This window comes from Triturus cristatus, chromosome 4_1, assembly GCF_964204655.1.
Source record: "Triturus cristatus chromosome 4_1, aTriCri1.1, whole genome shotgun sequence".
NCBI lineage: Eukaryota > Metazoa > Chordata > Amphibia > Caudata > Salamandridae > Triturus > Triturus cristatus.
This window is the reverse complement of record NC_140585.1, coordinates 1,284,986,971-1,285,013,837: the sequence shown is the minus strand read 5'-3', so window position 1 is coordinate 1,285,013,837 and position 26,867 is coordinate 1,284,986,971. Positions and strand designations below refer to the sequence as shown.

At 46.7% G+C, this 26,867-nt stretch overlaps 1 protein-coding gene across 1 annotated transcript in view; it reads left to right on the top strand.

The window, feature by feature from the left end:
* Positions 1–26,867, top strand: part of CDC73 (cell division cycle 73) — a 674,568-nt gene that overhangs the window by 148,962 nt on the left and 498,739 nt on the right. The window contains exon 8 of the mRNA XM_085654791.1: positions 26,648–26,746. Within this exon, the coding sequence (XP_085510917.1) occupies positions 26,648–26,746 (99 nt within the window). The remainder of the gene's footprint in view (positions 1–26,647; positions 26,747–26,867) is intronic.

The window sequence follows — 26,867 nt, the reverse complement described above, 5'->3', positions numbered from 1 at the left end:
ATGGGTCTTCGACAATATCTACAGTTGGTGGGTTATTCTTACATGGAAAGTGTACCTTGGCAGAGAAACTAAAGACAAAGATGCTGCACAACCATCTATTCCTCAAACACACACACATACTGGTTGGATTTGGCACGAGGGCGAGTCATGGTTCAGTGTATTACATTTTATTAACTAGAGATTTCACAAAAATGAAATGCACTGTAAATAATTAAATTCACAAAAAACCAAACCAATGACTCGCAGCTCGTGAGCTGTAAAGCCACGTCAAGGCACCAACCACTTTACAGGCCATTCACACGTGATACAAACAAGACCATTCGCACCACCAGGTACAAAAGCAAAACAGTACAAAATTCACCAAAAATGGACAAGGTACACCCTGCTTCAGAAAGACAAATATTACTGCACAGCCATCTAATCCGCAAGCACACACACATACTGGTTGGATTTGGCACGAGGGTAAGTGATGGTTCCGTAGATACAATTGTATTAGCAAGTGATTTCACAAAACATGGAATGCACTGGTAATAATTGAAAGGGCGAGAAACTGAACCATTGACTCACAGCTCGTGAGCTGTAAAGCCACGACAAGGCACCAACCTCTTTACAGGCCATTCATACACCTTTCATACGTGTGAGACATACAAAACCATTCACACCGCCAGCCGCGGGCCCATCACATAACAAAACTCACACCAGCACACAGCGCCATTCAAGGGCCCATCACTTTCACACGCCCACAATCCAGACACAGCAACTACACATGCTGATGGATTGCGTGGAGTGGCACTCAGCTAGCAGTGTGTGTAGTGACCAGCAGAAAGTCACTATTCACACACAGCCAGCCGAGCGCCAGTCCAGGCACACCGCCAGCCGAGCGCCAGTCCAGGCACACCGCCAGCCGAGCGCCAGTCCAGGCACACCGCCAGCCAAGCGCCAGTCCAGGCACACCGCCAGCCAATCGCCAATCCACGCACACCGCCAGCCAATCGCCAATCCACGCACACCGCCAGCCAAGCTCCAGTCCGCGGACACCTCCAGCCAAGCACCAGTCCGCACACACCACCAGTCCACGCACACCGTCAGCCAAGCACCATTCCACGCACACCGCCAGCCAAGCACCATTCCACGCACACCGCCAGCCAAGCACCATTCCACGCACACCGCCTGCCAAGCTCCAGTCCACGCACACCACCAGCCAAGCTCCAGTCCACGGACACCACCAGCCATGCACCAGTCCACGCACACCGCCAGTCAATGCACACCGCCAGTCCACGCTCACCGCCAGCCAAGCACCATTCCACGCACACCACCAACCAAGTGCCAGTCCACACACACCAACAGCCAAGCGCAAGCCTACACACACCGCCATCACATTTAGGATTTTTTTAGAAAAAAATAAACACAAACAAATCGCAAATAGATACAAATCTTCTAACAGGAAATCAGCAACTAAATACATTGCACTAACACCAACCTTGAAACAGAATCAAATTATCCAAAGAATACAGATCAGGCAGTTCACTTTACCTCTCATGAATGCTCCCAATGATTCTTTCGCGTGTGGTACGCTCTAAAACAAGCAGGGAGACACAGTGCAGGATGAGAAGGGCAGTCGGGGCAGTACATACGACTCTCCTTCCGCGAACCTCTTTGCCAACAGACTCTACATCTCCTACTGGGAAAATCTTTTGAGGGTGTGGGAGGAATGTGATCTGGAAAGTGGCGATCTTTCAATCTAGCAACATCCTGCACCACTCCAACTCTAGGAACACTTGCCTGTTCCACTACAACAAGGCTGCCTATTACAGACTCCTGAAACTTAGCAAAAGTCATCTTTGACTCCGGGCAAGAATCCTGGAACACAACAAAAGCATTAAACATTGCTAAGTGGAAAAGATGGATAGCCAACTTCTTGTACCAAATGTAAGCCTTACGAAGAGCAGTGTAAGGTTCCAACCTCTGATCTACTCTGTCAACACCACCCATGTGCCTATTATAGTCTAAAATGCACACAGGTTTGCGCGCTTCTGCGACCTGACCCCAAACAGTCACAGGTGCAGTGCTTTCATCATGGATGGTAGTCAGCATGTAGACATCTCTCCTGTCTGAAAACTTCACAGCAAGAAGCTCCTGGCAACGCAACACAACGCACTGCACTGTCCCCGCGCAAGCTTTTGACAAACAAGTTCTTTCGGGAAACCTTTACGGTTAGAGCGGATTGCGCCACAAGCAACAGTGTCCACTTTGGCCAATTCCCTGAACAACCGCACACCAGTGTAGAAGTTATCTACATATAAATGGTGGCCTTTGTTAAAAAATCCTCTACCAAGTTCCCAAACAATTTTCTCAGTCACTCCAAAAGTGGACGGACAACCAGGGAGGTTCATCCTAGATTCCTTACCGGTGTACACCCTGAAATTAGACACATATCCAGTCCTACTGTCACACAGCATATACAGCTTTATTCCATAGCGTGCCCTCTTACTAGGAATGTATTGCCTAAAAACCAAGCGGCCATTGAACAACACCAAAGACTCATCCACTGCAATTTCTTACCCAGGGGCATAAATCTCAGAAAATCGATCAACAAAGTGATCAAGGACAGGCCTAATCTTAAAAAGACTGTCACAATCAGGGTGATCTCGTGGCAACGCTAAACCATTATCAACAAAATGCATCATCCGAAGCAGAAGCAAATACCTGTCACGACTCATGACTGCCGGAAAAATAGACGTTGCCATCAAGGGACTGCTAGACCAATATGAAGACATTGATGGCTTCCTTAGCAAGCCCATCAACAAAGTTAAACCCAAGAACTTCTTCATCTCTTCAAGATTTGTGGGAGTCCACCGGGTAGCTCTAGAGTGTGGCTTAAGACTGGCACTGTTGTCACTCAAAAACTGTTCGGCATACAAATTAGTCTGCTCAACAATCTCTGACAAAAACACATCGTCCATAAACAACTGAAAAAAATTTACCGGCAAAAAGTTTTCAGTATTCACTCTAGACCCTGGAACACCAGTAAACTCTGGCAATGCTGGCTGCACCATGCCAGGGGCAACCCAGAGGTCATCACTTTCAAAGGGAAGCCTTGCAGCCCCAGCCTGCAGCCCAGAAGCCTCTTGCCGCACTACACCAACGGGAAGCCTTGCAGCCCCAGGCTGCAGCCCAGATGCCTCTTGCCGCACTATTGGCACATCAGTCTCCTCCTCTAACACAGGCACTTCATCCGCACTAAGAGTATCTTCATCATCCGATGACTCCATATGGAGAGAGAACTCACTGCCAGAATCGTCCCCTGCCTCCTCTCCCTCAGATGCAGAGTCAGTCTCTGAACCATGGTCAGAGGAAGACTCAAAAAGCAAACCAACAACCTGCTGAGCAGTAATCCTGTGGCTAGCCATTATACTTTCTAAGATAGAAAACTGCACAAACAAGTCAACAACAACCAACAATGTGCAAACCAAGTAAGTAAAGAAATGTGTACCTTTATCACAATGATCTATGTACTCAAAAACTATAGAATTCAATTACAAGAGACAGCTACACTCACCAGAACCTACTCTGCAGTGACACAGCAAAAACCAACGATATCCAACTAGAAAGAAGAAAAAAAAAACAAATTACTCACAAGACAACAAAATACACATCGAGCACCTATGCAAACAGTTTTTGCCAAGGGGTCACTTCCTCATGCAGAAAAATACATCCCTGGTGTCTAGTGGGCTTTTCTGCCCCCCCTGGGGCAGAAACGGGCAGAAAGACGACCGATCTGCCCCCAGGGGGGGCAGAAAAGTCTTCGAATTAATTTGGCAGCCAAGGAAGCGACCCTTGCCCAAGGGGTCGCTTCCCACATAAAGAAAAAAACATCCCTGGTGTCTAGTGGGGCATCCCTGCTCCACGATCGCGACGCTGTGCGCGATCGTGGAGCAGGAATGCCCAGCATTGAGACATCAGGGGAGAGGAAATACTCTTTCCTCTCCCCCGATGCCTCAAGGCCTCGCAATTCCGCCAACCCCCCCCCCCCCCCCCCTGCCAAACACCTACCTGATCCGTTGGACGCGCTGGAAGAAATGAATTCCAGCGCGTCCAACACTTCCTGATGAAGTCGGCGCGCGCTGTGCGCGCTGAACGTCATCAGGAAGCGTGGGGGGGCTCGGGGGTGGCAGCGGAAGCTCTTCCGCTGCCATCCCCCTCTGTGGGGGCACGATCGATGCCCCAGGGGGGGAGCGCCAGCGCTTCCCCCGGGGGCTGTGCTCATGACGGAGCGGTTCCGTCATGAGCACAGCCCAACCGATGCTCATGACGGAACCGTTCCATCATGAGCATCGAAGGAGTTAAACTGCAGGAGCAGCAACAGTCCTAAGGGATGTAGCTTCAGTGTATTTATTGGCATGATCCACTACCACCATTATGAATCTGTTCCCTGATGCTGTTAGAGGGTCGGGGTGGGGGGGGGGGGGGGGGGGAAGGGGGCTGGCAACAACGTCAACACCTACCCTTTCAAAGGGAACCCCAACCACTGGAAGTTGAATTAAGGAGGCCTTTGGGTGGTTACCAGCCTTGTCATTTCCTTTTCAGGTAATACAGGAGTTCCAAAAGGTGAAGGAGGTTCGAGGCATGTGGGCTGCTGAATTCATACCTGTGCATATCTGTGCATAGATCGCCGCCTAGTGTTGGGTCCGGATGTTTGCACGTTGTTGTCCTGGAAGAGTCTTCGAAGTATCCTGGGATAGGTGACTCCTCCCCTGGACTACAGTGCGCATGGGCATCCTCTCCATCCTCAGATTGTTTTTTTCCGCCATTGGGTTCGGATGTGCTATCTTGACTCAAGTTAGGAAAAAAAAATTTCGAGGCCAAAAGGCCTTTAGTTCGCGTCGGTACTGTTTCTCGATCGGTATCGATAGAATCTTTGTTAGTTTACTAACTTCCAGAACCAACTTTTCGCATCTTACCTGACCATCGGCCCGAAATCGATGATGGAATCGAGGACACCATTCAAGAGGTGTCCGGTATGCAATGCGAAATATCCCCACATTGACGTCCATCCGGTGTGCAACAAATGCCTTTCACGACGAATCTACATGCATGGCCTGTGCCCGGTTCCGATCCAAGAAGACTCTACGGAACCGACGAGCGGCGAGGCTCGAGGCACAGCACGCGGCACCGGCCCCGGCCGACATCTTCAACGCCGAGACCGAAGATGTCGAAGAATTAGGAAACCTACCCTCCAGTCCCGCTTCCGAACATGACTCCGGATCGGAAGACGTCGACGAAACACTCTTTCAAAGAGATGAAGACGACACCGAGGTAGGGGACTACAATGAGGCCTTAGGGGCCGAAGAGAGTAGCTCCGGTGACGAGCACGGCCTACCCGTTCAGACTGAAGAGAGCCCAGTGCAACAGTCTATGGCTCCGGTCGAGGGATCGCCTTCGGGCCTTACCCGAGACCTATCCCGCAGTTCTTCGGCCCCGCCCTCGGGCCCGGCCTCGGACATTCAGCGGCAGCCATTGATGCCCAAACCAGCTGGTTTCCCCTCTTCGAAACCAAAAGCTGTTCAGGTTCAATTGAAACCGAAACCGAAAGTGGCGCTGGTCGGATCGAGGCCTTCCACACCTTCGACGCCATCGAAACGCGTCGGCACCGAGCGCACCAAGCGCGACTTCGGTGCCGACCTCGAAGCGGCCGACGTCGGAGTCGGCATACGGAAAAAGGCCTTCGGTGCCCCCACACCTGCTCGGCTCCCGGCACCAACGCAATCGGCTCCGACCCCAAAGGTCAAACTGCCTGCTGCGTCTCACATCGCTTCGGCGGCAATACCAAAGCCTCATGCATCTAAGACGTCGACGGCCATTCCCGCCCCTCGACTCGATGACCCACCGGCGCCGAAAAAGTCCACGGCCGCCTCTACAGAACCGGTCGGCGCTAAAGACTCGAGGGCGCTCCAGTTGCGACCCGTTGCGGCGCAGAGCAACAAAACCAAAACAGTCCACAAGGACACGTCGGGCTCCGAGCCAATAAAAGCTCCAGCAGCCTCTTCGGCGCCAGCCAACATTACTTTTGGCCTGCTGCCAGCCACGGCCCCGAAACTGTTCCAAATCAAGACACGGGTCACCCACACCACGGTCACACCTGCAGACCGCTCTGATGAGACGTCTCCATCACATCTCATAGACGCCGACACCGGCAGGATGATTATCCACAAACGGAGGATAACTTCGGAGCCAGCTTTGGACTCCTTCCGGATCCCACTAAAAAGAAAGCTGCCTGTGGTTTCAGAACCTGTTCTTTACGAACCTTTCCACTCACCCTACCAGGATCCACAATCCTTCTCTCCCACACACTCCGACACGGATGCGTTGGAAGACTACATGGGTGGACAAGTCCCCTACCACGGAGACATGGACCCTGTCGACCAGCAGGACCCTGATCAAGCTTGGGATGACCCTGTGGACCCAGGTGCACCTCTAGATGCACAGGACCTGCAACTCTATGGAGCAAAAACATCTCCCACAGAAGACACTGCAGCGTTCAACGCTCTAATTGAACGTGCTGCGGCCAATCATGGGGTGCAGCTTCACTCTGACACCGTCGAGGACGACTTTCTTATGGACACTTTCGCATCATCAGAAAGGCATGTAAAGACTCTGCCCATGTTGAAAGGGGTCCTCAAACCAGCCAAGGACATCTTCAAGGAACCCACCAGGGCAAGGGTGATAAACCCCAGGATCGACAAAAAATACAGATCAGCGCCTGGGGACCCTACTTACATCAGAGGCCAATTACCTCTAGACTCCATTGTCGTTGCGAATGCTCGCAAGAGGGCACACTCGCAAACGACAGGTGACGCTCCTCCCCCGGACAAAGAGTCCAAGGTGTTAGAGACCTCTGGCAAGCGGGTTGCCGCCCAGGCAGCTAACATATGGCGTATAGCCAATACTCAAGCGCTCCTCGCTCGCTACGATAGAGCGCACTACGACACATTAGAGCAACTACTCCAACATCTCCCTGACCAATACAAGGAAGGTGCAGAGATCCTTATCAGGGAAGGACAGCTCCTCACAAACGCATCCATCAAGTGTGCGCTGGATGCCGCAGACACAGCTGCCAGGGCCATAAACACTAGCGTCATGCTGCGACGACATGCCTGGTTGCGAATCTCCGGATTCAAACCAGAGGTGCAAAATAACATACTTAACCAGCCTGTCAACTCCGACTATTTATTCGGACCGGAGGTTGACACCACCCTAGAGAAAATAAAGAAGGACACGGACACTGCAAAGTCCATGGGGGCTCTCCAGACTCAGTCCTTTCGGAGCGGCTCCTTTTGTCGCCCCGGAAATAGAGGAGCAGGTAGAGGACAGGGGTCACAGCAAACATACAACAAGGGCAATACACAAACCACCTACGATAAAAACACCCGGGGTGGATATCGTGGCTCCAGTACAAAGGGCAGAGGACGCGGCTACGGCAACACCAGGTCCTCCCCCAAGAACAAGCAGTGACGCCCTCTCCCTTCCTCCCGACCACCTAACACCTGTCGGGGGAAGGCTACAGAGGTTCCTGTCCACGTGGAACTCCATCACCACGGACAGGTGGGTCAAAGATATTGTCGAATACGGTTACTGTCTAGAACTAACCTCCACTCCACCCACAATTCCTCCAAAAAACCGTCCTATGTCCTCAGAGCACTTAACGCTCTTACAGCAGGAGGTGCAAAGTATGCTTCTAAAAGGCGCAATAGAGGTCGTACCCGTCCACGAGCAAGGTACGGGGGTGTACTCCCTGTACTTTTTAATACCAAAAAAGGACGGGTCTCTCAGACCTATATTAGACCTGAGACCCCTGAACCGGTACATTCTTTCGGAGCATTTTCACATGCTCACTCTACAGCAAGTCCTTCCGCTTCTCAAGCAGGGAGACTTCCTGGCCACACTGGACCTCAAGGATGCGTATTTCCATATACCCATTCACCCCTCACACAAAAAATACCTCAGGTTCACTGTCCAGGGGCAGCACTACCAATTCAAAGTCCTACCCTTCGGCGTGACAACAGCACCCAGGGTTTTCACAAAGTGCCTAGCTACTGTGGCAGCACATCTACGGAGACAGCACATACACGTCTACCCCTACCTGGACGACTGGCTCGTTCAAGCGAAGTCAGCCCAGCAATGTGCCAGCCACATGTCCCGCACCATTCACCTCCTTCACAGTCTGGGATTCTCACTAAATTACCCAAAATCCCATCTCCAGCCCGCACACGTACAACAGTACCTGGGTGCGACCATAGACACTCTGGCAGCCACAGCTCAGCCAAATTTAGTGAGGATCAACAGCATGCAAATGCTGATTTCCAAATTCAAACCCCAACACTCCCTTCCGGCGCGAGTGTTCATGCAGTTGATAGGCATGATGGCCTCCTGCATTTTCATAGTCCCGCACGCGAGATTACATATGCGCCCGCTTCAGGAGTGCTTAGCACGTCAGTGGAATCAGGCTCACGGACAGTTGAAAGACCTAGTGTTGGTGAGCGGTCGGGCATACAACTCTCTGCATTGGTGGAATCCACAAAACCTTTGCAAGGGCCGACCGTTCCAAGAGCCTGTTCCACAGATAATACTGACAGCGGACGCGTCTCTCCAGGGATGGGGAGCTCATGTACTCCACTACACAGTGCAGGGACTATGGACAACACAACAGAAGAAGATGCACATCAACCTTCTGGAACTGATGGCAATCTTCCTAGCTATGAAAGCATTCAAAGTACATCTGTGCAACAAGGTCGTGTTGATCCGGACGGACAACATGACCGCAATGTACTACATACAGAAACAGGGAGGAACACACTCTCCACAGTTGTCTCATCTGGCTCAGAGCATGTGGAAGTGGGCCATTCAGAGGAACATGTTCCTCATGGCAGAACACCTCCCCGGCAAGGACAACCAAATGGCGGATCTGCTCAGCAGACACAGCCACCAGATGCACGAGTGGGAGTTACACCCATCAGTGCTCCAGCCGTACTTCCAGCAGTGGGGTCATCCAGAGATAGACCTGTTCGCCACAAGCGAAAACGCAAAATGCCAAAGCTTTGCCGCCAGGTTCCCACATCCGCAGTCGCAGGGCAATGCGATATGGATGAACTGGTCCGGCAGATTTGCGTACGCTTTTCCCCCAGCACCACTGATACCGCTGGTGGCACGCAAACTCAGACAACACTCACTGACACTCGTCCTGGTTGCTCCAACGTGGGCACGCCAGCCGTGGTACACCACCTTTCTCGAACTTTCCGTGGTGCCGCATCAAAGGCTGCGGATCAAACCCGCGCATTTGACGCAGAACCATGGAGACATTCAGCACCCAGATCCGCAACAGCTGAACCTGGCAATCTGGCTCCTGAAGTCCTAGAGTTTGGCTACCTAAACCTGCCACCTGACTGCATGGACATCATTAAGGAAGCCAGGAGACCCACTACCAGAGCTTGCTATGCAGCCAAATGGAAGAGGTTCGTCATTTATTGCAATAATAATGACATTAACCCGCTAGGCGCATCCATACAAAACATAATTTGTTATCTATTACACCTATACCGATGCAATCTGGCGTACACCTCTATACGCGTCCATTTGACTGCCATATCAGCCTATCTGCAGACCAGGCAGCACCTCTCTCTATTCAGAGTGCCTGCCATCAAAGCATTCTTGGAAGGACTCAAACGAGTCATTCCACCAAGCCACCCACCGGCTCCGATGTGGAACCTCAACTTGGTCCTCACACGCCTGATGGGTCCACCCTTTGAACCTCTACACTCATGCGAGCTTCAATTCCTTACCTGGAAAGTAGCTTTCCTAGTAGCGATCACTTCTTTAAGAAGAGTTAGTGAACTCCAGGCACTAACCGTTCAAGAGCCATTTATACAGGTTCACGCCAACAGGGTCGTACTACGTACCAACCCAAAATTCATGCCCAAGGTAATATCGCAGTTCCACATGAATCAAAATATTGAACTGCCTGTTTTCTTCCAAAACCCACAAACTGTCGCAGAAAGGGCACTCCATACACTAGATGTAAAGAGGGCCATAATGTACTACATCGACAGGACTAAAGCCTTTAGGAAGACAAAACAACTTTTCGTTGCCTTTGCCCCACACCACAAAGGTAACGCTATCTCCAAAGCAGGTATAGCCAGATGGATCGTTAAGTGTATTCAAATTTGCTATCAAAAGGCTAAACGCACATTAACGATTCCCCCACGAGCCCACTCAACACGTAAGTTAGGGCCCTCCATGGCTTTTCTAGGAAACATTCCCCTGCATGATATATGTAGAGCAGCCACCTGGTCCACTACACACACATTTACAAAACACTATTGTGTAGATGTGCAATCAAAACAGCAGGCAGCTGTAGGACAGGCTGTTCTCAAAACTCTTTTTCAGACCGCTGCAGCTGGCACTGGTAGCCGCCGCTAATAAGAGGGCACTGCTATATATTCTATGCACAGATATGAATTCAGCAGCCCACATGCCTCGAACTAAATATGCTACTTACCAGTATGCATCTGTTCTTGGCATGTAGGGCTGCTGACATTCATATCGCCCTCCCTCCTCCCCGGCGCCTGTAGCAGCTGCAGCTCTCAGAATTACTGTAAGCATGGTCATCATTTACTGTGTCTACTCCATCACTGCCACAATGGCGAAAAACAATCTGAGGATGGAGAGGATGCCCATGCGCACTGTAGTCCAGGGGAGGAGTCACCTATCCCAGGATACTTCGAAGACTCTTCCAGGACAACAACGTGCAAACATCCGGACCCAACACTAGGCGGCGATCTATGCACAGATATGAATGTCAGCAGCCCTACATGCCAAGAACAGATGCATACTGGTAAGTAGCATATTCATTTTGTAACATGTTTGACCTGTGGAAGTGACTGACGAGCCTGCTCCAAGTCTTGCCCTGGCCAAGATACCCAGCTAGAGGGATGTCATGAGCCAATGAGAGTTAATACTCTGTACTGCTGAGGCACTACCACTCTCCTAGTGGCACCAGGTTTGGTGGCTTAGCAACTTTTTTTGGTCACCCCACCGTGAGTTGTCTTGGTTACCCAGGTCTTAATGCAGTAGTAAGCATTTATTTCTATTTGTTGGGGATAGCCTAGACCTAGGTCCACTAAGAGCTGATGCAAATTTTCGGTAACAGTTACTTAACAGATGCTCTTTCATAAAATGATTACAAAGCTCATTAAATCTTTTACCCTGCTACTTTTTAACCAGCCACCTGGTGTTTTGACTGACAAGTCAACAAAACCAACCCAGCTCTGACTTGAGGTTTCGTGAGTTTCCCTGAACCTGAGCCTGTATTCCTCAGTGGTGAGTCCAAAGCTCTCAATCAAGGTATCTTTCATGAGGTCATAGGACTCTGCATCTGCCTCATTCATTGTCACAGGCCTATTCCTACACTTTTCTGCAAGCAGCTCCCAGAGTAGAGAGCCCCAATACTTCTGTCTGAGTTTTCCCATTTTCCAAGCCCTCATAATATGGTGAGATCGCCCTCTACATATTTGGGCACAATCCCTTTGGGGATTTTAGGGTCCCAAGTTTCTTCTTTCTCCCTGTTTAAATATCTGCTGCCACCAGAGATGGGTCCTTGGCCCGTCTTGGTGCTCTTTGTCTGTGGCTAAGAGTTTGCTTGTAAAGCTAGTCTCCTAGCTAGTTTCTGCATTTCAGGGTCCTCCTCAACTTCTTCTGGGTTACTACTAGCAGTACTTCCAGCAGAGGTGCTGCCAGTCGAGGGGTCTAAGGACTAGTATTTGCATCCTCTTGGTCATTTGTATTTCCTTCAATTGCCATAGCTCTATCATGCTCAGCAAGCAGAGTCTGGCAATGACCCTTAGTAGGCTTAGCCCCTTTAGCAATGTTCCATGCTGTACAGAGGCCCTTAAGGTTGGGTCAACTTAAGTTTCTTATAGGGAGCTAGGTTTAGCACCTGGATAGTACCCTCTGTATCAGACCTATTTACATTAGTTTGGACCTTTTTAGTAATCGAGAAAAAAATCAATCAGACTAACCTTTTTAAAATAGTCTAACTAACTAGGATACTTTCCAAGTTTCTTAAACAAATGAACTTGAGGACTTTTTAAATATTTTAGCAGGTAAGTAAAATGTTGAATTTAGTGCGTCTTTACGTACAATGCTTTCTATGGAAGAAAAGGCATGTGTAGCATACAGTTTAGGAAAGTGCCCCTTTTTGACATAGTCGCCCACTTTTTGTCAGGTATCTTTGAAATTTTGACATAAGTGCAATGGGTTCCTCCTGGTCCGGTCCCCAGTGCCAGGTCGCTTTCCCTAAACTTAACAATTGTTTCACCAATTGATATACATTTAATATCCTTGTCAGTCCCTAGTAAGTGGTACCCCCTGGTACCTAGGGCATGGAGGCTCAAGAGGGTCCCCAAGGGCTGCAGCTTGCATTGTGCCACCCTGAGGGACCCCTCAGCACCGACTTGCAAACTGCAATTGCAGGCTGCATGGCTTGGTTCAGATAAAAGTAAAAACACGACATGGCACGCAGCCCTATGTACCATATCTGCAGACACTGCATGCTGTATAGGTAAGTCACCCCTACAACAGACCTTACAGCCCTAAGGCAGGATGCACTATACTACATGTGTGGACATATCTGCATGAGAAGATATGCGCCTGTGATATCAGAGTTAATTTGTAAATATTGCAAGTGAACAGGGAAGCCATTTTAAGTTTGTGCTGGACACTAGTAACAAGCATTGGCATAGCCAATAGGTCTCGCTTTTGGGACCTTATAAGTATTTAGCCATGCAGCACGTTATCCTGGGTGCTGCAACATCTACTGTTGCTTCACGTGCCACTGGCAAACGGCCACACACACCCACTACTTAGCATAAAATGCATGCACATGCATTTTGTTAGTTTAAGCGCTTTTAAAAAATTAATGGAACTTTGAAACCATGCCAAAGCTGTGGTTTAAATAAACCTTCAACTGCAAGACAGCAGTTAAACAATCCTTTAACAAAAAAGACCAATTTTTTTAAGTTGGAGGCATTGCTTTGTGCTTTCGTGTTGTAAAAGTCTCGGGAAGTTATGTATACATTATGCTTTAAAGAAAATAAAACCATGTCCAAATTCAACATGGAGGAACGGGGTATGTCTTTTTCTTTTAGCGTAATTTTATTATCTTATTTGTTGTTTTTGCTTTAGGACTTTGTAATTTTGTCCCTCGCTTTCTTGTGAGAGCATGCAGATTTGTGTATAAAACATTTGCCCATCTGAAGCGTTTAGACAAAATTAAATATTTTTAAGCTTACTGCAAAGTGTTTGAGTTGGGGGTAAAACGGGCACGTATTTCTATCTTAAGGTCTCTATCTTAGGCGAGACATAAACACCAGTTTTAAGAATTTGCAAATAAATTCCTTAGTCACCTATGCCTCCGCCAAAAAAATGCATCCTTGTGTTACGTAACTGGTACTTATGGAAGGGCTCCAATAAGTTTGTGTTGAGTTTGCACTATTTAAAACTTGATAAAAACAGAATACTGCATCAAGTGCAAACATGCAGATAGTGCCGCTTCCCCGCAGTTACATTAGAATGCTGAGGTTAAAAGTGTCAGCAGGAAACAGACCAGCGGCGCCAGTGTGGCACAAGGCAGACATAGCCCTCCTCCTTTATTCCTGTTTCCCCTCAGCGGAGACTTTTGTTTATGATGGATCCCATTCCCCCTAAGCCTGTCCTTTCTACTGCCAGACCTTTACCACAGTTATAAAAGGAGCTTAATTTTAGCCAGAGTATGGCTAAACGCACATAATAAAATCCTCTAAAAACATTACAGAACACGTAATTGTTATGAAGGAAAAACAAATACTAAACATGTTAGGCAGTTAATTAAAACAAAATAACAAATTTAAAGAAAAATACATATGTTCTGCTTCGCTCTACCTAGTAGTGCTTTATTAAACCAGTTTGCCTTGCGTCCTTAAATGCTTAATTCCCTTCTGCCTTTCCTATATCACACCACCCCATATTACAATTTAACATGTTCACATTTTGCTTTACTACCTTTAGTGCAACAACATCAACTGTTGCATGGCTAAACACTTACAAGGTCCCAAAGGCACGACCTATTGGCTATGCCAATGCTTGTTTGAAGAGGTCCCAGACTTGTGAATGTGTTCTTTCTGTGCATGTTGACCATTTGTAATGTGATCAGTAGTCTTATCCTTCTTCAAACGGTGCTGCGGATGCAGTACTTTTAAATTGGATACAGTTCCAGGGAACAATTCGCATCATTTTTGGCATATTAGGCAATAGTGGTAGAGCAGTGGTGGGTGGTGTTTTTAACTGTTGCCTTTTGCTGCCATTATCAATTAATCCACTTTTAGGTATTTATTCCTGGTGATGATGGAGGAATAATCTATAGCTGGAGTACAGCCTTTAATAATAGGGACGGTGTGGCTCCTTTATGTAATTCGCTGTCCCACTCGTGAATAGTTTGTGCACTTGGGTGGGAAAACCTCTGCCCTCTTCATTTGTTATAGCAGTATACCCCGTTTTTTCTAGACCTTGGCCTGCTTCATAGTTTGGGCTTACTCACCCGGCCATATCACTCCCCTTTGACCTTTCCTGTGTTTGGGGGGCGGCTGTGTCAGGAGCAGGGATACTGTTAAATATGTTATAGATACTTGGCTGCTGCTGAGTGCATAATGGTGCACATGTAGTCCTATTGCATATGGCTGGGTCCAAACGGGTGACGTGGCGAGCAGAATAACGATGGATTAAACCCATATCTGTGAGTATTTGAAAAGTTTCAACACTCGGTCCATCATTTTATTTTGTGATCTTGCAATGTAGCCCTGCCATCTCCTCCTCCAGACACATGTTCTCCTCCACTGAGGCGACCTCACTTGTTGAGGAAGTGGATATTCTTATTGTTACTATGTACAATTTCACTTGGCTCCGAGTCTACAAAAAGTGCCTTTTTGCGCAACCGCAGTCTCTGGGCACTTGAGCTGTTCTTGGATGTGACCTCATCTGCCTTCGCTGGAAGTCAGATCACTAATTACCATTGCTCAGCCTTCTGCAGATACTGCAGTGCAGCAAGGCTATGCGTCACAGCTTACCATGGCAGAACTGACCATGGCCACTCACTAAAGCAGCCTACATGCCATATTGAGGTTTTAAATTACGACGCGTCCGTTTCAAGCATGCATGATATTGCACTCAGCACTTGGGTAACCTAAACAGATTAGTCAAGTTTTTTAGCATTGGGCACAGTGCTTGCTTGAGGCAGCCTAACCTTCAGAGGAGGAAGTGCAAATCTGCTCAAGTATTTTAACCGGAGGAAAACACTGTCAGTCAGTGAACAATATTCATGTTTCTTAAAACAGTACCAAGCATATTGAGGAAAGCATTCCATATACCCCTCCATTCAGTCTATATGTACAATTTCTAAATATTTTAAATGCATGGTAATTGAAACATTTACGTCCTCTTTCTCATTCTGGGCCAGATTCTGAACCTCCTCCCTTCTGAAGTGATGAGAAGCAAAATGCGGTCTTAAGAGCCCCTTTCACTCCTAAAAAGGACAAAGTAACCCGCATCCGATGTGTTGCCGCAGGACTTAAAGGAACACCTATGTTTTACCGGCTGGTATCCGCCAAGGCAAAAACCCTTATCTAAAACTCTCGCGTTATCACATTCACTTGTTGGCCATCTTGAATGAGGCTCGTCCCCTTTTAATTGCGCGAGTTTTGTGTTCATCTGCAGAAACTAGGAGAATGTAGATTGGAGCTGAACTATTTTGTGCCTAGTCACCAATTTACAGTGGAAGTATGACGTATTCACGCATGACTCTTCCAGCAATATACAGAGTGGAGGTGCAGGGGCTCTAAGAAGGGGTGAAAATACAACTAAGCCTTGTTAATAAGTAAATGGTCTTTTAAAGACCTGTGAAGTACTCGGGTGCGGCTGTGTGTGTTCCCGGGAGCTGTCTCAGCCGGGCTGACACACACGACTGAAGCCCTTTGAGCCCAATGGGCGCCGACCACGGAGCTACACTTGCGGCTACTATCGTCCCACAGTCCCAGGCCGCATCAGGCGCATTCCTTCATTGGCCCCCCTTCGAACACACGGCTTGTTCTCTGTTGGAGCAGCTTACAAAAGTGGGGCCGCCCTTTACCCCCAAACTGGACCTGATCAAAAGATAGGTAGCCCTCTCAGAAATGTGACTTCTTCATAGAGAGAGGTGTGGATGGTGTCGCCTCTGAAAGGACCCAACTTATCCTTGCGTATATTAGCAGAATGACGTGTTCCCTGTGCAGAAGAGATGCTGCTTTATACGTGGCACTACGTGGCCAGGTGCACTTCACTGTGTAAACACCCACCTAGTTATTGCCTTTGTCGAGAATATCGCTCGTGTAAGTGTTTTGATTGCTTGAGCTGCATTGCTGCTTGTGAACTCTAGATGGCCTCATTGCTCCATGTGTTGAATAATATTGTACTCGTACTAAAGAAGGGCAGAGTCCATGCTTGAAATTGGAGGCCCGTCTCCTGCTGTTATTAGAGTTCATGTTAAATGACAGCTTTGTCTTATTGTCTGACAGCAAGATGCAGGAACAGCAGATAGCTATTTGTCTCTGTATTCCCAGGCGTCCACCCCTCCCCCGTAGAAGCGTCTCTGGCGCGCATACTTCGCCTCCATTCACAAGATTGTTTTCCGATAACATAGAGCGTGGCATTTCGAGACTCCCACACTGCTCTGCCAGTGTGCCTTTAAGATAAGGGAACTAAGCAGCCTTTCTTCTTGCGCCTTTCGGAAGCTTGTGCTGCTGTGGCTTATGTCCTGCACATTCGGTACCAAAAAGTAAGCTGAAGACCAGAAGCGTGAAGTGGAACAGTCTCGGAGAAATAATTTAAAATTGTGTGATATCCAAGAACTCCAGTTTATAAATCTTCTTGTGTTGTATGGAGCAGGTTTATAAATGGTTACAGATTTACTGCACATCAGTTTGATTTCTATGCTCCACTTGTTTCTGTGGACCGTTGCCATGAACGAGAAATTACCTTGTCCGAATTAACGGGAGAGCTTCAGTCGCAGAGGAAGGCCTACGGTCTTCAGATTGAAGTGGTTATGTTATGACCGGCATCATTATGCGCCCTGCTGAGACGCCAATGTCACCTGCGTGATTTACACTAGTTTTACTGCCCTGAGTGCCTAACTGCGATTATTTGGTACCCAGCTTTGGGGGTTTGCCCTAGCTAAGCACTAATCTAGAGTGTGTGCAGACATGAGTGGGGTCCTGGACGTGTCCTGTGACCTAATTTGTCTGATAGTGGCCTCATCTCCTTGCTTGTCATGAGTTTACCGTGCAGCACAGTGGTGGCAGCGTATCATGTTTGTACATCCATAGTTGTGACCAGATCTTTCTGTGCCACTTGAGAGGAGGCTTGCTGGCCACGAAACATGCCCTGTGCATGAGTGAGCCTGAGCAATGGAGGAGAGCAGGTTCATTTTGGAACCCAGCTGGTCTGTTCCGGAGCACAAGATTGAAGGGAGGTTGTCCCCCAGATAGTGGAAGAGCATCACTGCCATTCCTGAATCTGAAGGGAGAAGGCAGAGACACTGAAGTGAGATAAAACGAGACCTGGCTCCTTTACGAATTTGATTGTCGTTTTGCTGGGAGGGCTGCTGCTTAGACTTCCTGAGTAATGGTAGATGGTGGGGTTGAAGGGTGGCACAGCATCCCCTGTTAAGAGGTAGAAGAGTCCTTTAGGCGAGCCTTTTGTCTCCTTCCTGATCACTGTGGCTATTGATAGCCAAGTATGGAAAACTCACACTTCTTTGTGCCTGCGTTGTGGGTAGTCCAGGCTACCTAGCTGTGAAGAGCATCGCTTGCATAATTGCTGTCTGCCGAACAGCCTAGAGAGGACAAATGAAAAGGGAACCGACCCAAACTGGTTTTGAAAACAGAGAATCCACATCCTGCTGTTACTGTATAAAAGTGAGAGCCACTGATCCACTTGTTCCATCCCAAGTTCTCTTTGACCAAGAAAGGAAAGGCCTTGTAAAGTACTCAATGGACAGCTGTGCAACCAGATCTGATGTCTACCTGACAGCCATCTTCCTTGTATCTGTGAGATGTCACCTGGATTCTTAAGTTTCTAGAAGGAGCTGATCCTCTGACCTGAAGTACCTGAAAGTCTTCCTGCTGTTGAGAAAGGAAAATAGCCTGCATTGTCTAGCGGATCTAAAACACCAGAGCAGCTTGATACTAATGGTGTGGGTGTGTTTGCCAGAGGTAGACAGTAATCTGTGGGTCCAGGGAAGCACTAAGCGCAGTATCACCCCCAGAAGAGTAACAGGCAGGAACTGCATCAAGAAGTGTGCCCCGTAGGATTGAGCTGCCACACTGGAGAATGTGCCTGAGCAGACCATGTCGCTCCATTCCAAAGACTACCCGAGATGGGTTATGACGCTTCAAGATCTTTGCTGAGCATGACCATGACCTTTCACCCAAATGCCCTGCTTATAACATACAAGCAGGGTCACCCAAAAGAAGGGGAGAAGGGGGTGGGAGCATGACCCAAGCAGCAGTAGCATATGTGCCAGTAAAGCAATTGACTCTGCAGTCTGTTATGTGTAGTATTAAGTTCCATGTGTATATTAAAGAATTTTCTTCATTAAAGTAAAGCATTGGGTTTGACAAGCAGTTATTGTGCTGTTGGGTAATTGAGTTCTCAGTTTGCACAACCAGGCGCTACCTCCCTGAGTAGCCTGTCACTGCTTGCCATCACTGCCACTGAGAGTCAAGTGCTGAAGGGGCTGTACTTGACCCATTTTTCAGAGCTGTAGTAGGATAAATCCTTGGAAATATGAGGCAAGTAACCATAGCCCCCATGGCTGAGACCCTGCTTGCCTTCTTGCCTCTTGAATGATGTCTGACAAGTTTGTTTTGGAATCCTGGCTTAACCCTTTGATGCACTATGATTGTAGGTATATCACTTCTATTTTGTGGGTCAGTACTTAAGTTATAATGCTAGCTTAGTGTTAATGAGTTTAAATGTGATGATTTATGTGCACTTCTCATCTCAATATAAGATGTTTGTGATAGAACCAATCTGTTAATAAGTTTCCCGGCTGTATATTTCTAAATTAAGACCTGTAATGCTCAGTGCGTTTATCTCTGTTCCTGCAAACCTAACTCAATATAAAATTTAGAATACTAAAATTTTTTTCTTTCAGCACATCGTTATTTTAAGTGATTTATTACTTCCAAATTGAGGGGTAGGCACTTGAAGTTGCATGTTGTGTGAGGCAACACAGCCAATTTAATCTTTGTTTACAACACTGCTAGTGGCTTATGAACATATATCCTTACTTAAAAACATTTGACCACACACACTCATGAACTCAGTCTAATAGCAGGACTCGCAGAGTCCAGTAGAGGGCAGTCCAGGTCTAGGTGCCACTGGTCAGCTAGGTAGTTCCAGGAAAAGGTCTCTTGCAGTTTGTTGGCTCCCTACAGCCACAGAGGACGCCATCCATATGGTCCTTGGAGCCTACTTTGTTTTGGGTACAAGAGGAAAGCGGTCTAGTCCTTCTGGGATCTTAGGTTACAGACAGCAGGTCCAGTCCTCTTCTGATCTTCTGCTGTTCCAGGAAGTGTTCTGAATTGGGTGTCACATGTATGCCTGGCACAAGCTAGTCGGAGGGAAATGACTCCGGGGCATGCCTTAACCAATGGGGTAACATTTCCCAGGGTAACCTTGACCTCTTTTGCAGCATTTCCTGTGTCCCTTGATGAAAACCGGCCCAAAATGCCACGTCAGCATTTTCAAGATGGTAAACGTTTTTGGCCAAATTAATCTTGGGGTGTGTGTGTGCGCGTATGTGTTTTGAAGTGGAGTGTATTTTGGTAATCCTAGTCTCCTTCCACGCTAAACACTCAAATCCAGTTTGAGGCAGGCACTGTACCCACAACCAACACAGGGACAGTAGGCTGGTAGGACTAATGCAGGATCCTACAGCTACAGTGAATACACAAGGATTGTCATTGCATCCTGTTCTCTCCCATTCAAGTGTGCCTCAAATTGTACATGTGGCTCAACATACCTGTCCAGTAGAATTTGACACAGTAGTATGAAAGGATACCCAAAGCCCCATCCTGCTTATTCTAGAGAGTTTACAAAAAAAGTCTTTTCAGGCCAACTTTTTGTTTGCTCCTAGACATTTCATACCTTTTTCCCCACACTTCTTAAAGGCTAATCACTATCTGTGCTACTGCTGGAGAGCAAATCTAATGTAGCCTCCAGGAACATAAGGAAGGGAAAAGGTAACTGTTATATCCTACTTAATTGAATAACATGTAGTCCAGCCCTGCTGCCACTAGCTGCTCAGCCAGAGCGTGAGATGGTCATAGAATGTTGGTGTGCCTGTGATGCATGGAATGCCTGGGTGTCTGAGTGGATGAGTGTTGGCAGTTGAAGATGGGCTGAGCAGCTAGGGAGGCTGCTCCTGGTGGGGCTGGTACCACATTAGGCTGGTTGGAGTAGAGACAGATGTAACCTGAACTGGAGACTGAATAAAGATGGCTTAAGAATACCTCCTGGCTCCAGGTGTCTTTCTACAGAGATCATAACATTTATTTTGGCGACGAGCGGACTTGAACCCTAGTGACTCTTGGTGAACCACTGAAACAAAGGAACTACAAAGGAAATAAAGGAGAAACCAAGAGATCCTACAAGCAACTACATCTACAAAGAAAGAATTCCCAGGAAAGCCAGCGCCAGCCCCACCAGTGTCCTCTTCAATGGACGGCCCACAGAGAAGTGTCATCAGTAAAGACACTGCAGCCTGGGAATACTACAAACATTTTAAGGTCTACAGTGAGTTGGAGGAGTAGCTAAGCTGCAGCCGCATCTGGTGTTCCAGCCACAATGTTAGCCACAAAAGGATTACAGTGAGTTGGAGGAGTAGTTCAACTACAACCACACATGGTGTTCCAGCCACAGAAAGAAGAAAAAGTCAATTTAAAAGATGTATAAACGGAAGGTGTGCAGAGGTTGCACACATGGAGAATATCGTGTTCAAAAGGGTCATTAATTGACAGTTGCAGTGATGTAAGGGGCCTCCAAGACCACAGTGATTTTTTTTTTTAAAAGGTACTACGTCACAACGATCTCCGTGCAGTGGCTGCACAGTTGGAGTATTTCAAAGTGTTTAAATGTCATCTGTGCCATGTTTTACACAGAATCAACGGGAGTATGTACTTTGGCTACACGGGAATTATGGGCTGTGACTTTCTTCTGTGACAGTCTGGATTTAATTCTAACGTGTGTATGTCCTGGTACCACACTAGGCTGGCTGGAGTAGAGACAGATGTAACCTGAACTGGAGACTGAATAAAGATGGCTTAAGAATACCTTCTGGCTCCAGGTGTCTTTCTACAGAGATCACAACAGTAACTTTCTAAAAGTTACCTTTCCTCAACCATCATTAAATATCCGATTTCCTAATTGAATTGGATTTTATTATCTATTAAAATAGTGGTCTAATTCTTCTAGCTGGTTCCATTCTGAAGATACAGTATTAGTATTTAATGTTGCTTTACAGTGTTTCCCTATGGACTATTCTGCCTTCCTATAGTAAAAATAGCTTTTGCGTGCTAGTCACTATAAGGACATGTTAATTTAAATGTCTACATGTCTTGCGTTTAAATACCATGCAGCCAGCCTTGTGTGCTACGAGGCCTTCATAGGGGTGACTTGTTAATATTTAGAATGAAGGGTTTTACCTGTCAAGAGGGTTTAGTTTGACAGATTGCAGTGCATGTTTTTCAATGTTGCAGTCAGGATACAGTGGTGGATATGAAACCATGTTTGCATTGCTACTATAGTAGATGGCACAATAGGTGCTGCAGTCAACTAGTGGCATGTAAAATACTGGCCCTGGGTACATTTTGTGCCATGTACTAGGGACTTGTAGGTAAGTAAAATATGCCAATTTGACCATTTTTAAAGGGTGAACACACGCATTGCTGGTTAGCAGGGGTAAAATGCCCAGAGTTCTAAAGCCAGCAAAAATATGGGGGTCCAGCAAAAGGCAAAACATCGGGTGTGTCCACGCAGAAATGGCAGATTTCCTACACTGTACAACACACCCCCTCTGCCCTATTTTTCAGTCTTGCTCATGTCTGATGAGTGAACTGAGGACTTTATTGAGAGAATTCTGACCCCATGGGGTTTGACCGGTGTGATGTGCATGCACTCCTATTCCCCCATACTACCTATAAAGAGGTGCAATCTTTGTCTATAAATCAATCTTAGAATAGGCTAATTGTCCACTAACCTAGGTTGGAAATCCAAGCTAATATCTGCAGATCAAGCGGATCGTTTCCAGGAGCTGTCTTTGCGAAGTGTCAGGAGTGTAAAACAGTATAGAGAGGTGCCTCTCTCCTAAGTGAAACCAAACTGAAATCCTCAGGGCTTTGTCCTTAGCAACTCTAACCTTTGTTCTTGCATACCTTTTATCTCCGCATTGTGTCTTTGCTTTTAGGATGCAGACTGAGTCTGGGCTTTCTCTTGCGTGCACAGCTAACCTAGTGCCATCCGCATCCTTGTTGGTCCAATCTGTTTACTTAGTCCAGTTCTGCAGAACGTTGTCTAGCTCCAGATGTTCTCTACAGTTAGTAAACTGTCCATTTGTACTGTGCAAATGGTGTTCCTCTATCATGGGATCTTCATTTATAGTCCTGAATGCCGCATGTTCCCTCCCTCGTGTGGGAGACTTTAAAATGTTATACAATTTATTCTTTTATATAATGCAGTTGTTTGTAGTTACTGTGTAGTCCTGGTTAGGCCAGCATGTAAAGTTTTCATACAGGGTCTGCGAACCCCAATCCTGGTTTCCAAATGGTGACATGCATAGACTCCCTTGCATGCACATTTGATAGTCTGTGGCCTTGTCATTGAGAGAGTGGTTTTTGGAAGAGAGCCCAACTTAATTGAACTGTCACAATACTGTGGCTTCTAGCTTGACCTTACAAAACAGTGCCCATAGTTCGCACCTCAGTGATTAGATTTCAGACTATAACCCCATGGTGCTGTAATGGCTCTGTTTTCGTAGCCTGCAGTTTCATTACAGACAATGCACTAACGTTCACAAAAGCATGGTGGCCAACGCCTGTTGTGCTGAGTCTGTCTCATAAAATAGCCTGTGTACTATCAACGCATTTTAGGCCATTTAAAATTGCACTTGGGTGCAGACTATCATAAGATTAAATTTCACGGAGGTGCGCTTGTAGTGAATTTGCTTTAGCAGCTCGTACAACCACCTGGAAAAAAATGCTCAGTCATCCGTCTGTCATGAGACAGTGGACTCATGGTGGTTAACAGCGTAAACAAAACTCCCCCTGTAGTAGGCCAGTCTGTTTTACAAAATAAAGAGCTTTCTGAGCTTTTAATTGGTTGAACGGTCAGGTAACCTTCCACCACATGCCTTTTTCTTGGCAGCAGCAGGTACATACACCATTTATTAAGAGCGGCAGGCTTGAGTGGTTGGTTTTAAGAGCGAATGTTGTTAAAAACTCTGAACCATGAAAGGCAAGGATGCTCTTGGGACATTTTTCTAGAGCTGCTTCTGTTTCTGCTATTGATGTGCACCAAGCTGTCATCTTCATTGGGGAGACATGGGCACCAGGTAACAACTCCATGGGGCTCCATTGTTTGGAAGTTGTTAAGCTATTCCCAAGGCAAGAAGCTGAATACTAGGAGGGACATTTGCAAGCTCTGCTCAGAAGCCGCACAGGAGCCAGAGAGGTCACTGCTCATTTAGAACTTCAACAGTAAGGCAACTCCTCTAGTCGAAGTCTTAGCTAAAGTATTTGAAGGGCTAACAAGAAGGGATGATATCAAAACTCTGCCCAGTATGCATATGCTGGTGTTGCAGGAGGCTCAGCAGGAAAACTATCTGCACTTGGAAATATTTTCCCTGTGTTGCATGGAGAACAACATGCGCTTATGGTGCAGAAACCAGAATCTAAGAATTAGAAATGTAGGATGGAAGATAATTATAAAAAGTGAGTGGCCACATGCCACACCAATTTATAAAAAAATAAAATAAATCAAGCTGTGCGCAGCAGTGGTTGGCAACTTGCAGCGGGTTGAGCAGTAGTGACTGTGGCCAACTCCAACTGTGTATGGCCCTTCAGCCATGTGCAGTGGGGTTGGCTGGCTGTTGCGGGTTGGGCACAGGAAACTGCCAAAAGCCAGGCCCTGTGAACAGCATCAGCTGTACGCAGCAAGGACTAGCCAATCGCGGCTGATTGGTTCACACTACTGTTGGATGTTATCATCAAAACCCCCTGAAATTCACTGAAAAGGTTAAAGTGAACTTATGGTTGGTCTTGGTTATAACACCTGAAAATAAGTTTAAAAAGCCATATAAATTCACTTAAACTCCAAAGTTGTAGAGCTGTTATGAATAAAAAAAAAAAAATTTAAATACTGAAATTAATCAGTTTTGGGTAGCTCAACTTGCAAAACAACCATTCAAATTTAACTTGCACAATAATTGCAGTTACTGTGCGAGTAGCTGTCATTGTAAACCTCAAAATGGGGTTCCTGCCATTGTGAACCACACTTCCCATGATGCCCCGTACGTGCAACCAGTAGACCCTAGGAGGTGTCATTCCAGCCCCAATCGGAGGCACACTGTTCATTGAGGGCGTGCGCAGGAGGAACAGTGTGTGCACACTGGCACATTATTGTCATTACATTCTGCTAACATGAACCCCTGCTTCACCTGTGAGGGCTTGAGCAGTTTTAGCAGCCACACGTGCCTCTCAAGAAGACACACGGCTTTTCGACCGCATTGGTAAATCTTTCCGCAGTCTGTATCACCAGACCAGGCCCCGGGGGCTAAATACCAGCTCCCCCGGCATTCGCTTGTCACCAGCCGGGGAGAGCGGAGGCCGAGCAGGTTCACAGAGGGCAGAGACCCTTGATGATGTATTTGTGACACTGTGTTTTTTTGTCCCAAGTAACCTTGTGCGTGGTTTAACTAGAAACGCTGACACCACAGCATTTTTATTATTTTCTTCTTCTTCCTTTTACATTAATCTTGGTGACGTGAACCCTCTGGTTTGACTATAGGCCCTACCCCCGCTGCCCTTCGTAGGGTAACATTTACCCATCAGTAGGGTAACTGCTCAGGAACTACAACATGTCACGCTAATGTTAAATTTGTATGATGCATCCCACGGCCTTCAGCCATAATGTCTTATTATTGTGTAATCTTTATCATCTAATAGTATTTATAACTGGTTATATGTGGAGTAGGTGGTGTGATATTGAAACAGCGATGAGGTAACAGCACCATAATTTGTTCTAGAAATAAATTTGAAAAAAATCAATGCATGTACAAATTGATATTCAGCACCACGAGTGAGTGAGACATCTAAAGTGGAAGAACGCAACAATCACAGCCATCAGTATTGAGGCACTTCACATCAGAGGGTAATGAGCCATCTATTACAACACACGCTGTGGCATTAATTCTCCATGCCATATACGGTTTTGTTGTTCAGATACTTCCGATAAGGCACTCCCGATAAGGCAAGTGAACATAGTTATTGCATGCACAAATAATTTTGGTCTGAATGCCAAATATCCTCATAGGACATAATGCAGCATCATTTGGGGAGCAATAATAGTTTTTCCACCTAGACGAATGCCCAGGACCTTTTTAGGCCAGTAGTAGTGGGCAGAAACATGTTGGCATTTTAATAGTCATAGGACCACAATATCCTGAACGCCCCTTTATAGTTTTTACTCTTTCCCATCCTCCCTGCTAATAAAGGGGTACCTTGGGAATGGATAAGTAATGTTATCTATTTTGTATCCCCCGACAAATATCCAAAGAGCTCCCTGTAATACGGTTGAGCCAACCCTGACCTTTAGGTGTCAGGTTGAACTCGATGAGGAAGCATACAACTACTAGAATGGGTGAGGGTTTATAAAACAAAGCAATCTTTTCCCTTTTTCCCCAACTCTGAACTACTTGGAATGCTAGCAAAGATTTTGGATGAGTCTTTTTGGAGAGACTGGTTAGACTGAAGCTTGGTTAGTATAGGCTGTTTTCCTTTCTTTCAGCATTTTGAGCTGTGAAATGTAATTTCCAGCCAGATGGAAACAAGGAGAGCAGTTTGAGAAAGTAAGGAAAAATTGCTATCTTGATGATTCTGATACTTCGTGTACGTGTTTTCTGCCCCTCCTTTATAAGACGCATCCAGTCATCCTCTAAATTTTAATGTAAGGGCTTGAGCTCACTCATTCAGAGAGACTCATGCACATGGGCTTAAATTCTCTAGTCCTATGCAGTGCTGTAAATTCTCTTCCAGTTGCAAAGACAGATCAAAAACAGCCTTCGGAGAACCAGAATGACTGACGGTTATTTTCCCTAAATATAATAGCTTTCAACCTTTTGCTGTAAATAAATGCATAGTTGTTGGGTAAGAAACATGTTTATAGTGTTTCAAACAGTCGGGTGCTGGTAGTGAACAATGTGCAATTGAATGATTGATTAATCATCGCAGCTTTGTTTCTTTTCTTATTTCAGAATTTTGCAAAGAATATATTTGCAATTCTTCAGTCTGTAAAAGCTAGAGAAGAAGGTCGTGTACCTGAACAGAGACCAGTACCAGCCGTTGCACCAGCGGTAAGACTTTTTGTATGAAATATGTATGTAGTACAGTCCCATAAGGGTATTTAATACATTTACAGCCCACTTTACCTGTAAAAATGACCTTTTGTCTCAAATTGTACAATTTGGGACCCTA